Source organism: Oncorhynchus mykiss, unplaced genomic scaffold (genome assembly GCF_013265735.2).
Source record: "Oncorhynchus mykiss isolate Arlee unplaced genomic scaffold, USDA_OmykA_1.1 un_scaffold_246, whole genome shotgun sequence".
In the NCBI taxonomy this organism is placed as follows: domain Eukaryota; kingdom Metazoa; phylum Chordata; class Actinopteri; order Salmoniformes; family Salmonidae; genus Oncorhynchus; species Oncorhynchus mykiss.
The window spans coordinates 85001-99303 of NW_023493706.1; the positions used below are offsets into that span (position 1 = coordinate 85001).

Genomic DNA, 14303 nt, shown 5'->3' on the forward strand with positions numbered 1-14303 from the left:
ACCACAACACAACCATACAGGCTATCAGATCACTGTTATCTACAGAGAGACCACACCACAACCATACAGGCTATCAGATCACTGTTATCTACAGAGAGACCACAACACAACCATACAGGCTATCAGAACACTGTTATCTACAGAGAGAGAGAGAGACCACAACACAACCATACAGGCTATCAGATCACTGTTATCTACAGAGAGAGAGAGACCACAACACAACCATACAGGCTATCAGATCACTGTTATCTACAGAGAGAGAGACCACAACACAACCATACAGGCTATCAGATCACTGTTATCTACAGCGAGACCACAACACAACCATACAGGCTATCAGATCACTGTTATCTACAGAGAGAGAGAGACCACAACACAACCATACAGGCTATCAGATCACTGTTATCTACAGAGAGAGAGAGAGACCACAACACAATTAATCTACCACGTTAGACAGTAGAGACTAATATTATAATGAGGAGTATTAATCTACCACGTTAGACAGTAGAGACTAATATTATAATGAGGAGTATTAATCCACCACGTTAGACAGTAGAGACTAATATTATAATGAGGAGTATTAATCTACCACGTTAGACAGTAGAGACTAATATTATAATGAGGAGTATTAATCTACCACGTTAGACAGTAGAGACTAATATTATAATGAGGAGTATTAATCTACCACGTTAGACAGTAGAGACTAATATTATAATGAGGAGTACTAATCTACCACGTTAGACAGTAGAGACTAATATTATAATGAGGAGTATTAATCTACCACGTTAGACAGTATAGACTAATATTATAATGAGGAGTATTAATCTACCACGTTAGACAGTAGAGACATCTTTATAATGAGGAGTATTAATCTACCACGTTAGACAGTAGAGACTAATATTATAATGAGGAGTATTAATCTACCACGTTAGACAGTAGAGACTAATATTATAATGAGGAGTATTAATCTACCACGTTAGACAGTAGAGACTAATATTATAATGAGGAGTATTAATCTACCACGTTAGACAGTAGAGACTAATATTATAATGAGGAGTATTAATCTACCACGCTAGACAGTAGAGTAATATTATAATGAGGAGTATTAATCTACCACGTTAGACAGTAGAGACATCTTTATAATGAGGAGTATTAATTTACCACGTTAGACAGTAGAGACTAATATTATAATGAGTATTAATCTACCACGTTAGACAGTAGAGACTAATATTATAATGAGGAGTATTAATCCACCACGTTAGACAGTAGAGACTAATATTATAATGAGGAGTACTAATCTACCACGTTAGACAGTAGAGACTAATATTATAATGAGGAGTATTAATCTACCACGTTAGACAGTAGAGACTAATATTATAATGAGGAGTATTAATTTACCACGTTAGACAGTAGAGACTAATATTATAATGAGGAGTATTAATCTACCACGTTAGACAGTAGAGACTAATATTATAATGAGGAGTATTAATCCACCACGTTAGACAGTAGAGACTAATATTATAATGAGGAGTACTAATCTACCACGTTAGACAGTAGAGACTAATATTATAATGAGGAGTATTAATCTACCACGTTAGACAGTAGAGACTAATATTATAATGAGGAGTATTAATTTACCACGTTAGACAGTAGAGACTAATATTATAATGAGGAGTACTAATCTACCACGTTAGACAGTAGAGACTAATATTATAATGGGGAGTATTAATCTACCACGTTAGACAGTAGAGACTAATATTATAATGAGGAGTATTAATCTACCACGTTAGACAGTAGAGACTAATATTATAATGAGGAGTATTAATCCACCACGTTAGACAGTAGAGACTAATATTATAATGAGGAGTATTAATCTACCACGTTAGACAGTAGAGACTAATATTATAATGAGGAGTACTAATCTACCACGTTAGACAGTAGAGACTAATATTATAATGGGGAGTATTAATCTACCACGTTAGACAGTAGAGACATCTTTATAATGAGGAGTATTAATCTACCACGTTAGACAGTAGAGACATCTTTATAATGAGGAGTATTAATCTACCACTTTAGACAGTAGACATCTTTATAATAATTAATATCATATAATTTATACTTATTTTCCACCATAATTTGCAAATAAATTCATTAAAAATTCTACAATGTGATTTTCTATTGTCATAGTTGAAGTGTACCTATGATGAAAATTACAGGCCTCTCTCATCTTTTTAAGTGGGAGAACTTGCACAATTGGTGGCTGACTAAATACCTTTTTTCCCCACTGTACGTGGACGTCATTGACGAGGTCTGAGAAATATTCCGTATTTAATATAAAATGTCATTAAATGATTAAGCCGTGATATGTCGTTGTCAGAGATAACTGAGGAACGACGTTCCAGACTGACCTTTAGCCGACACAGCCCTGTGGCGTGTGGTTGGAAATCACCTGTTTATACTTCGCTACTTCTACTTTCCCTTCCTCGTCAATAAAACAATGATCAACGTTACTATCATATAGAGACTTAATCAACCCCCCCCACCCCCAGGTCTCTCTCAGATAGAGACTTAATCAACCATCCCTCCCCCAGGTCTCTATCAGATAGAGACTTAATCAACCCCCCCCACCCCCAGGTCTCTATCAGATAGAGACTTAATCAACCCCCCCCTCCCCCAGGTCTCTATCAGATAGAGACTTAATCAACCCCCCCCTCCCCCAGGTCTCTCTCAGATAGAGACTTAATCAACCACCCCCCCCCCTTCCCAGGTCTCTAGCAGATAGAGACTTAATCACCCCCCCCCCCCCTTCCCAGGTCTCTATCAGATAGAGACTTAATCAACCCCCCCCCTCCCCCAGGTCTCTATCAGATAGAGACTTAATCAACCCCCCCCTCCCCCAGGTCTCTCTCAGATAGAGACTTAATCAACCACCCCCCCCCTTCCCAGGTCTCTATCAGATAGAGACTTAATCACCCCCCCCCCTTCCCAGGTCTCTATCAGATAGAGACTTAATCAACCATCCCTCCCCCACCAGGTCTCTCTCTGTATCAGAAGGGAAGTGATCAGTGTTTCATCTCATTTCACACACACACACACACACACACACACACACACACACACACACACACACACACACACACACACACACACACACACACACACACACACACACCTCTGCTCTAAAAGTGTATCAGAGTTGAGTCAGAGGTTTCCACTGTGGGCCTGAACCCCTTCTGTCTGTTCCAAGAATATTACTGTAACAAACTCACACAGACTTACTGAGATCTAGAACATGTCAGTCTCGATGAGGTCTAGAACATGGTCAGTCTTGATGAGGTCTAGAACATGGTCAGTCTTGATGAGGTCTAGAACATGGTCAGTCTTGATGAGGTCTAGAACCCGGTCAGTCTCAATGAGGTGTAGAACACGGTCGGTCTCAATGAGGTGTAGAACACGGTCGGTCTTGAACATGGTCAGTCTTGATGAGGTCTAGAACATGGTCAGTCTTGATGAGGTCTAGAACATGGTCAGTCTTGATGAGGTCTAGAACATGGTCAGTCTTGATGAGGTCTAGAACCCGGTCAGTCTCAATGAGGTGTAGAACACGGTCAGTCTCAATGAGGTGTAGAACACGGTCGGTCTTGAACATGGTCAGTCTTGATGAGGTCTAGAACATGGTCAGTCTTGATGAGGTCTAGAACATGGTCAGTCTCAATGAGGTGTAGAACACGGTCGGTCTCAATGAGGTGTAGAACACGGTCAGTCTCAATGAGGTGTAGAACACGGTCGGTCTTGAACATGGTCAGTCTTGATGAGGTCTAGAACATGGTCAGTCTTGATGAGGTCTAGAACATGGTCAGTCTCAATGAGGTGTAGAACACGGTCGGTCTCAATGAGGTGTAGAACACGGTCGGTCTTGAACATGGTCAGTCTTGATGAGGTCTAGAACATGGTCAGTCTTGATGAGGTCTTGAACATGGTCAGTCTTGATGAGGTCTAGAACATGGTCAGTCTTGATGAGGTCTAGAACATGGTCAGTCTTGATGAGGTCTAGAACATGGTCAGTCTTGATTAAGTATAGAACCCGGTCAGTCTTGATGAGGTCTAGAACACGGTCAGTCTTGATGAGGTCTTGAACACAGTCAGTCTTGATGGAGGTCAAGAGCATGGTCAGTCAGAGCTTAACACACACACACACACACACACAGTCTTACTTAGGTCCAGGACATCGTCGGTCTTGATGAGGTCTTCAGAGCGAGTGAGAGGAAGCTGCGTCTCTGGTTCTCCCTGCAGCTGAAGAGATAATGATCTCAGCATGAAGAACACACGGATGGCCTGTAGAGGGAGAAACACATCGGTCACCAACATACGACACACAGAGTGGCTGGTTCAGTGTGTCTCACTTGGTACAGAACATCTCTCCCCAGGGCAGTAGGTACAGAACATCCCTCCCCAGGTCAGTAGGTGGTACAGAACATCCCTCCCCAGGGCAGTAGGTACAGAACATCCCTCCCCAGGTCAGTAGGTACAGAACATCCCTCCCCAGGTCAGTAGGTGTGTCTCAGTGTGTGTGTGTGTGTGTGTGTGTCTCAGTGTGTGTGTGTGTGTGTGTGTGTGTGTGTGTGTGTGTGTGTGTGTGTGTGTGTGTGTGTGTGTTACCCGTCTGGTCTTCTCTACTCCTCCACAGGGCAGTCTCTTAACGAAGTCTATTCCAGTCAGAGGAGTACCAGTAGGAGGAAGTAGAACAGACGCGTCCATCATGAGGTACTCCACGTTCAGGGGCTTACTCTGGAGACACATTAAATACATTATCAGGGGCTTACTCTGGAGACACATTAAATACATTATCAGGGGCTTACTCTGGATACACATTAAATACATTATCAGGGGCTTACTCTGGAGAGACATTAAATACATTATCAGGGGCTTAGTCTGGAGACACATTAAATACATTATCAGGGGCTTACTCTGGCGAGACATTAAATACATTATCAGGGGCTTACTCTGGAGACACATTAAATACATTATCAGAGGCTTACTCTGGAGAGACATTAAATACATTATCAGGGGCTTACTCTGGAGAGACATTAAATACATTATCAGGGGCTTACTCTGGAGAGACATTAAATACATTATCAGGGGCTTACTCTGGAGACACATTAAATACATTATCAGGGGCTTACTCTGGAGAGACATTAAATACATTATCAGGGGCTTACTCTGGAGACACATTAAATACATTATCAGGGGCTTACTCTGGAGACACATTAAATACATTATCGGGGGCTTACTCTGGAGACACATTAAATACATTATCAGGGGCTTACTCTGGAGACACATTAATACATTATCAGGGGCTTACTCTGGAGAGACATTAAATACATTATCAGGGGCTTACTCTGGAGAGACATTAAATACATTATCAGGGGCTTACTCTGGAGAGACATTAAATACATTATCAGGGGCTTACTCTGGAGAGACATTAAATACATTATCAGGGGCTTACTCTGGAGAGACATTAAATACATTATCAGGGGCTTACTCTGGAGAGACATTAAATACATTATCAGGGGCTTACTCTGGAGAGACATTAAATACATTATCAGGGGCTTACTCTGGAGAGACATTAAATACATTATCAGGGGCTTACTCTGGAGAGACATTAAATACATTATCAGGGGCTTACTCTGGAGAGACATTAAATACATTATCAGGGGCTTACTCTGGAGAGACATTAAATACATTATCAGGGGCTTACTCTGGAGAGACATTAAATACATTATCAGGGGCTTACTCTGGAGAGACATTAAATACATTATCAGGGGCTTACTCTGGAGAGACATTAAATACATTATCAGGGGCTTACTCTGGAGAGACATTAAATACATTATCAGGGGCTTACTCTGGAGAGACATTAAATACATTATCAGGGGCTTACTCTGGAGACACATTAAATACATTATCAGGGGCTTACTCTGGAGAGACATTAAATACATTATCAGGGGCTTACTCTGGAGAGACATTAAATACATTATCAGGGGCTTACTCTGGAGAGACATTAAATACATTATCAGGGGCTTACTCTGGAGAGACATTAAATACATTATCAGGGGCTTACTCTGGAGAGACATTAAATACATTATCAGGGGCTTACTCTGGAGAGACATTAAATACATTATCAGGGGCTTACTCTGGAGAGACATTAAATACATTATCAGGGGCTTACTCTGGAGAGACATTAAATACATTATCAGGGGCTTACTCTGGAGACACATTAAATACATTATCAGGGGCTTACTCTGGAGAGACATTAAATACATTATCAGGTACTCCACGTTCAGGGGGTTACTCTGAGTAAACCTCTGCCTTAACTTTATTGGGATAGGGGGCAGTATTCGGAAGTTTGGATGACTGAGGTGCCCAAAGTAACCTGCCTGCTACTCAGGCCTAGAAGCTAGGATATGCATATAGTTGGTAGATTTGGATAGAAAACACTCTAACGTTTCCCAAACTGTTAAAATAATAACAGAACTGATATGGCAGGCAAAAACCTGAGGAAAATCCATCCAGGAAGTGCTATTATTTTGAAATGCCTGTTTTTCCATTGAAAGCCCATCCACCATACAAAGACTTAGGACCCAGTTCACGAGCTCTGTGGCTTCTTCTACATGTGGCCAGTCGTTAGGCGTTGTTTCAGGCTTCTACTCTGAAAACTGAGGGAGATACAGCGATTTCAATGAGAGGACAGTGGAGATTTCCAGACATGAGTCCTGCGCGTAATCGGGACCTCGCCTTTCTTGTTTCTCTTTTTCTATTGACGAAGCTTTTGTCCGGTTGAAATATGATCGATCATTTATGACAAAAAAACAATCTGAGGATTGATTATAAACATCGTTTGACATGTTTCTACGAACTTTTATGGTACTTATTTGATTTTTCGTCAGCCTGCTGTGATCGTGCTTTGTGCCAATGGATTACTGAACAAAACACACCATGGAAAAAACTGAGGTTTTTGGATATAAAGAGGGACTTTATCGAACAAAACGAACATTTATTGTGTAACATAGAGTCTTGTGAGTGCAACCATATGAAGATCATCAAAGGTAAGTGATAAATTCTAATCGCTATTTCTGACTTGTGTAGCTCTTCTACTTGGCTGGTTACTGTTTGTAATGATTTGTCTGCGGGGCGCTGTTCTCAGATAATCCCATGGTTTCGCCGTAATGCCTTTTGAAATCTGACACAGCGGTTGGATTAACAAGAAGTTCATCTTTAAACGGATGTATAACGGGGTAGCCTAGTGGTTAGAGCGTTGGACTAGTAACCAGAAGGTTGCAAATTCAAATCCCCGAGCTGACAAGGTTAAAAATCTGTCGTTCTGCCCCTGAACAAGGCAGTTAACCCACCCCCCTGAACAAGGCAGTTAACCCACCCCCCTGAACAAGGCAGTTAACCCACCCCCCTGAACAAGGCAGTTAACCCACCCCCCTGAACAAGGCAGTTAACCCACCCCCCTGAACAAGGCCGTCATTGAAAATAAGAATTTGTTCTTAACTGACTTGCCTAGTTAAATAAAGGGTACAATTAAATAAATAACACTTGTATGTTTTAGGAATGTTTATTATGAGTATTTCTGTTTTTTTGAATTTGGCGCTCTGCAATTTCACCGGCTGTTGTCCAAAGCAGTTTTAACAGGCCACATAATAACTTCCTTAGTTTGGTTTAGTCTGTTATTCAACAGACACTGGGAGATGAATTCACCTTTCAGCTGGACAATAACCCTAAAACACCAAGGCCAAACTCACACTGGGGCTGATTACCAAGACGACAGCGAGGATAACCTGGGAGATGAATTCACCTTTCAGCTGGACAACAACCCTAAAAACACCAAGGCCAAACTCACACTGGGGCTGATTACCAAGACGACAGCGAGGATAACCTGGGAGATGAATTCACCTTTCAGCTGGACAATAACCCTAAAACACCAAGGCCAAACTCACACTGGGGCTGATTACCAAGACGACAGCGAGGATAACCTGGGAGATGAATTCACCTTTCAGCTGGACAATAACCCTAAAACACCAAGGCCAAACTCACACTGGGGCTGATTACCAAGACGACAGCGAGGATAACCTGGGAAATGAATCCACCTTTCAGCTGGACAATAACCCTAAAACACCAAGGCCAAACTCACACTGGGGCTGATTACCAAGACGACAGCGAGGATAACCTGGGAAATGAATCCACCTTTCAGCTGGACAATAACCCTAAAACACCAAGGCCAAACTCACACTGGGGCTGATTACCAAGACAACAGCGAATGCTCCTGATTGGCTGAATTAAAGTTCTGACTTAAATCTACTTGTAAATGTACGACGAGACCTGGAAATGGTTGTCTACGGCAACGGATCAACAACCAATGACAGAGCTTGAATCATTTAGATAATAATAAATCATTCTTAAGAGACTTACCCAGAAACACCCACAGCTCTTAGAGAATTACCCAGAAACACTCACAGCTCTTAGAGAATTACCCAGAAACACTCACAGCTCTTAAGAGAATTACCCAGAAACACTCACAGCTCTCAGAGAATTACCCGGAAACACTCACAGCTCTTGGAGAATTCGCCAGAAACACTCACAGCTGTAATCACTGACAAAGGCGGTTCTACAAAGTAATGACTCAGGGGTGTGAAAACTTACATAAATTATATATTTCTGTTTGTCATTTTCAATACGTTTCTAAAAAAAATGACGTTTTCACTTTCTCATTATGAGGTATTGTGTGTAAGAAGAGAAAAAATATTTATATTTCATCCATTTTTTGAATCCAGGCTGTAAGAAACACAAAATGTTGAATAAGTCACAGGGGAATGAATACATTGTGAAGACGCTGTTACCGAGACCCGAGGGGCTGTTCCCGAGACCGAGGGGCTGTTCCAGAGACCGAGGGGCTGTTCCAGAGACCGAGGGGCTGTTCCAGAGACCGAGGGGCTGTTACCGAGACCGAGGGGCTGTTACCGAGACCGAGGGGCTGGTACCGAGACCGAGGGGCTGTTACCGAGACCCGAGGGGCTGTTACCGAGACCGAGGGGCTGTTACCGAGACCGAGGGGCTGTTACCGAGACCGAGGGGCTGTTACCGAGACCGAGGGGCTGTTACCGAGACCGAGGGGCTGTTACCGAGACCGAGGGGCTGTTACCGAGACCCGAGGGGCTGTTACCGAGACCCGAGGGGCTGTTACAGAGACCGAGGGGCTGTTACAGAGACCGAGGGGCTGTTACAGAGACCGAGGGGCTGTTACCGAGACCGAGGGGCTGTTACCGAGACCGAGGGGCTGTTACCGAGACCGAGGGGCTGTTACCGAGACCGAGGGGCTGTTACCGAGACCGAGGGGCTGTTACCGAGACCGAGGGGCTGTTACCGAGACCCGAGGGGCTGTTACCGAGACCCGAGGGGCTGTTACCGAGACCGAGGGGCTGTTACCGAGACCGAGGGGCTGTTCCCGAGACCGAGGGGCTGTTACCGAGACCGAGGGGCTGTTACCGAGACCGAGGGGCTGTTACCGAGACCGAGGGGCTGTTACCGAGACCGAGGGGCTGTTACCGAGACCGAGGGGCTGTTACCGAGACCGAGGGGCTGTTACCGAGACCGAGGGGCTGTTACCGAGACCGAGGGGCTGGTACCGAGACCGAGGGGCTGTTACCGAGACCGAGGGGCTGTTACCGAGACCGAGGGGCTGTTACCGAGACCCGAGGGGCTGTTACCGAGACCCGAGGGGCTGTTACCGAGACCGAGGGGCTGTTACCGAGACCGAGGGGCTGTTACCGAGACCCGAGGGGCTGTTACCGAGACCCGAGGGGCTGTTACCGAGACCGAGGGGCTGTTACCGAGACCGAGGGGCTGTTACCGAGACCGAGGGGCTGTTACCGAGACCGAGGGGCTGTTACAGAGACCGAGGGGCTGTTCCCGAGACCGAGGGGCTGGTACCGAGACCGAGGGGCTGTTACCGAGACCGAGGGGCTGTTACCGAGACCGAGGGGCTGTTACCGAGACCGAGGGGCTGTTACCGAGACCGAGGGGCTGTTAACGAGACCGAGGGGCTGTTACCGAGACCGAGGGGCTGTTACCGAGACCGAGGGGCTGTTACCGAGACCCGAGGGGCTGTTACCGAGACCGAGGGGCTGTTACCGAGACCGAGGGGCTGTTACCGAGACCCGAGGGGCTGTTACAGAGACCGAGGGGCTGTTACAGAGACCGAGGGGCTGTTACAGAGACCGAGGGGCTGTTACCGAGACCGAGGGGCTGTTACCGAGACCGAGGGGCTGTTACCGAGACCGAGGGGCTGTTACCGAGACCGAGGGGCTGTTACCGAGACCGAGGGGCTGTTACCGAGACCGAGGGGCTGTTACCGAGACCCGAGGGGCTGTTACCGAGACCCGAGGGGCTGTTACCGAGACCGAGGGGCTGTTACCGAGACCGAGGGGCTGTTACCGAGACCGAGGGGCTGTTACCGAGACCGAGGGGCTGTTACCGAGACCGAGGGGCTGTTACAGAGACCGAGGGGCTGTTACAGAGACCGAGGGGCTGTTCCCGAGACCGAGGGGCTGGTACCGAGACCGAGGGGCTGTTACCGAGACCGAGGGGCTGTTACCGAGACCGAGGGGCTGTTACCGAGACCGAGGGGCTGTTACCGAGACCGAGGGGCTGTTACCGAGACCGAGGGGCTGTTACCGAGACCCGAGGGGCTGTTACCGAGACCCGAGGGGCTGTTACCGAGACCGAGGGGCTGTTACCGAGACCGAGGGGCTGTTACCGAGACCCGAGGGGCTGTTACCGAGACCCGAGGGGCTGTTACCGAGACCGAGGGGCTGTTACCGAGACCGAGGGGCTGTTACCGAGACCGAGGGGCTGTTACCGAGACCGAGGGGCTGGTACCGAGACCGAGGGGCTGTTACCGAGACCGAGGGGCTGTTACCGAGACCGAGGGGCTGTTACCGAGACCGAGGGGCTGTTACCGAGACCGAGGGGCTGTTAACGAGACCGAGGGGCTGGTACCGAGACCGAGGGGCTGTTACCGAGACCGAGGGGCTGTTACCGAGACCCGAGGGGCTGTTACCGAGACCGAGGGGCTGTTACCGAGACCGAGGGGCTGTTACCGAGACCCGAGGGGCTGTTACCGAGACCGAGGGGCTGTTACCGAGACCGAGGGGCTGTTACCGAGACCGAGGGGCTGTTACCTAGACCGTCTAATGTCAATACCACCAACTACCACTTAAATACAAGGCAGTCCAAGGATATACCTTCATTACCAAGGGGCTGTTACCGAGACGGTCAAATATCAATCCACCAACTACCACTTAAATACAAGGCAGTCCAAGGCAGTCCTTCATTACCAAGGGGCTGTATTCGAAGAAGCTTCAGTAGAATGAACAACCCACTTCCAGAATCATGTAGCAGTAGAATGAACAACCCACTTCCAGAATCATGTAGCAGTTGAATGAACAACCCACTTCCAGAATCATCAACCCCCACAACAACATCTGGCTTATTCGCCATACAAGAACACACAAACACACACACACACACACACGCACGCACGCACGGATACACGCACATACAGGCAGCACAGGCACACGTGCGTTCACACTCTCACACACACACACACTTGCGTCATAACAACACAAAGACAACATATATATCACGTGTGTGTGGTTGTGTGTGTGTGGTTGTGTGTGTGTGGTTGTGTGTGTGTGGTTGTGTGTCTGAGACAGGTGGACTAACCGTCATGCTCCTGTACTCATCTTCAAACATGTCCAGGAAGATCTCCTCCCCCTGAGATAGAGAGAGAGAGAGAGAGAGAGAGAGAGAGAGAGTAGAGCGAGAGAGAGAGAGAGAGAGAGACAGAGAGAGAGAGAGAGAGAGAGAGACAGATAGAGAGAGGGACATAAAAAAAATCATGTCACTAGTGCATCTTCAAAATCATCTGAAACATGGTGACTAGACTCCTCTTTAAATCATCTGAAACATGGTGACTAGACTCCTCTTTAAATCATCTGAAACATGGTGACTAGACTCCTCTTTAAATAATCTGAAACATGGTGACTAGACTCCTCTTTACATCATCTGAAACATGGTGACTAGACTCCTCTTTAAATAATCTGAAACATGGTGACTAGACTCCTCTTTAAATCATCTGAAACATGGTGACTAGACTCCTCTTTAAATCATCTGAAACATGGTGACTAGACTCCTCTTTAAATCATCTGAAACATGGTGACTAGACTCCTCTTTAAATCATCTGAAACACGGTGACTAGACTCCTCTTTAAATCATCTGAAACATGGTGACTAGACCTCTTTAAATCATCTGAAACATGGTGACTAGACTCCTCTTTAAATCATCTGAAACATGGTGACTAGACTCCTCTTTAAATCATCTGAAACATGGTGACTAGACTCCTCTTTAAATCATCTGAAACATGGTGACTAGACTCCTCTTTAAATCATCTGAAACATGGTGACTAGACTCCTCTTTAAATCATCTGAAACATGGTGACTAGACTCCTCTTTAAATCATCTGAAACATGGTGACTAGACTCCTCTTTAAATCATCTGAAACATGGTGACTAGACCTCCTCTTTAAATCATCTGAAACATGGTGACTAGACTCCTCTTTAAATCATCTGAAACATGGTGACTAGACCTCTTTAAATCATCTGAAACATGGTGACTAGACTCCTCTTTAAATCATCTGAAACATGGTGACTAGACTCCTCTTTACATCATCTGAAACATGGTGACTAGACTCCTCTTTAAATCATCTGAAATATGGTGACTAGACCTCTTTAAATCATCTGAAACATGGTGACTCCTCTTTAAATCATCTGAAACATGGTAACTAGACTCCTCTTTAAATCCTCTGAAACATGGTGACTAGACTCCTCTTTAAATCATCTGAAACATGGTGACTAGACTCCTCTTTAAATCATCTGAAACATGGTGACTAGACTCCTCTTTAAATCATCTGAAACATGGTGACTAGACTCCTCTTTAAATCATCTGAAACATGGTGACTAGACTCCTCTTTAAATCATCTGAAACATGGTGACTAGACTCCTCTTTACATCATCTGAAACATGGTGACTAGACCTCCTCTTTAAATCATCTGAAACATGGTGACTAGACTCCTCTTTAAATAATCGGCTACCTGCCACCCCATCTATCTGCAATATTAAATCTGATCTAATCCCCCTTAAAAAAGTGTGTGAGAGGAACACTTGTTTTGTAGAAGAGCAGTACCATGTTCATGTGTTTTCCAACCACAATGTCCTCACAAGACTCCAGACTGTCTTCACAAGGGACAACAACAAGTCTCCAGACTGTCTTCACAAGGGACAACAACACGTCTCCAGACTGTCTTCACAAGGGAAAACAACAAGTCTCCAGACTGTCTCCACACGGAACAACAACACGTCTCCAGACTGTCTTCACAAGGGACAACAACGTTTATGCTTCAATATGAGAGAGGGGAAAAACTTGCCTTATAGAAACGCCGTAGGAGATGCAGACTCTCTTCTCTGGCTCCCTGAAACACACAGAACAACACATCACACCTCCTGAACACACTCCTCAACAACAACACATCACACCTCCTGAACACACTCCTCAACAACACACAGAACACACATCACACCTACTGAACACACTCCTCAACAACACACATCACACCTCCTGAACACACTCCTCAACAACACACATCACACCTACTGAACACACTCCTCAACAACAACACAGAACACACATCACACCTCCTGAACACACTCCTCAACAACAACACATCACACCTCCTGAACACACTCCTCAACAACACACAGAACACACATCACACCTACTGAACACACTCCTCAACAACACACATCACACCTCCTGAACACACTCCTCAACAACACACATCACACCTACTGAACACACTCCTCAACAACAACACAGAACACACATCACACCTCCTGAACACACTCCTCAACAACACACAGAACACCTCCTGAACACACTCCTCAACAACACAGAACACACATCACACCTCCTGAACACACTCCTCAACAACACACAGAACACACATCACACCTACTGAACACACTCCTCAACAACAACACATCACACCTCCTGAACACACTCCTCAACAACACACATCACACCTCCTGAACACACTCCTCAACAACACACATCACACCTCCTGAACACACTCCTCAACAACAACACAGAACACACATCACACCTCCTGAACACACTCCTCAACAACAC

The 14303-nt window shown here is 45.5% G+C and overlaps 1 protein-coding gene across 4 annotated transcripts in view; it reads right to left on the reverse strand.

The window, feature by feature from the left end:
* LOC118948709 (protein CLEC16A-like) overlaps positions 1 to 14303 on the reverse strand; it is an 87330-nt gene that overhangs the window by 16033 nt on the left and 56994 nt on the right. For all 4 annotated transcript variants that reach the window (XM_036973393.1, XM_036973391.1, XM_036973392.1 and 1 more), the window contains 4 exons: positions 13543 to 13587; positions 11785 to 11835; positions 4660 to 4788; positions 4215 to 4335 (listed from right to left, as the gene is read on the reverse strand). In XM_036973393.1, the coding sequence (XP_036829288.1) occupies positions 4215 to 4335; positions 4660 to 4788; positions 11785 to 11835; positions 13543 to 13587 (346 nt within the window). The remainder of the gene's footprint in view (positions 1 to 4214; positions 4336 to 4659; positions 4789 to 11784; positions 11836 to 13542; positions 13588 to 14303) is intronic.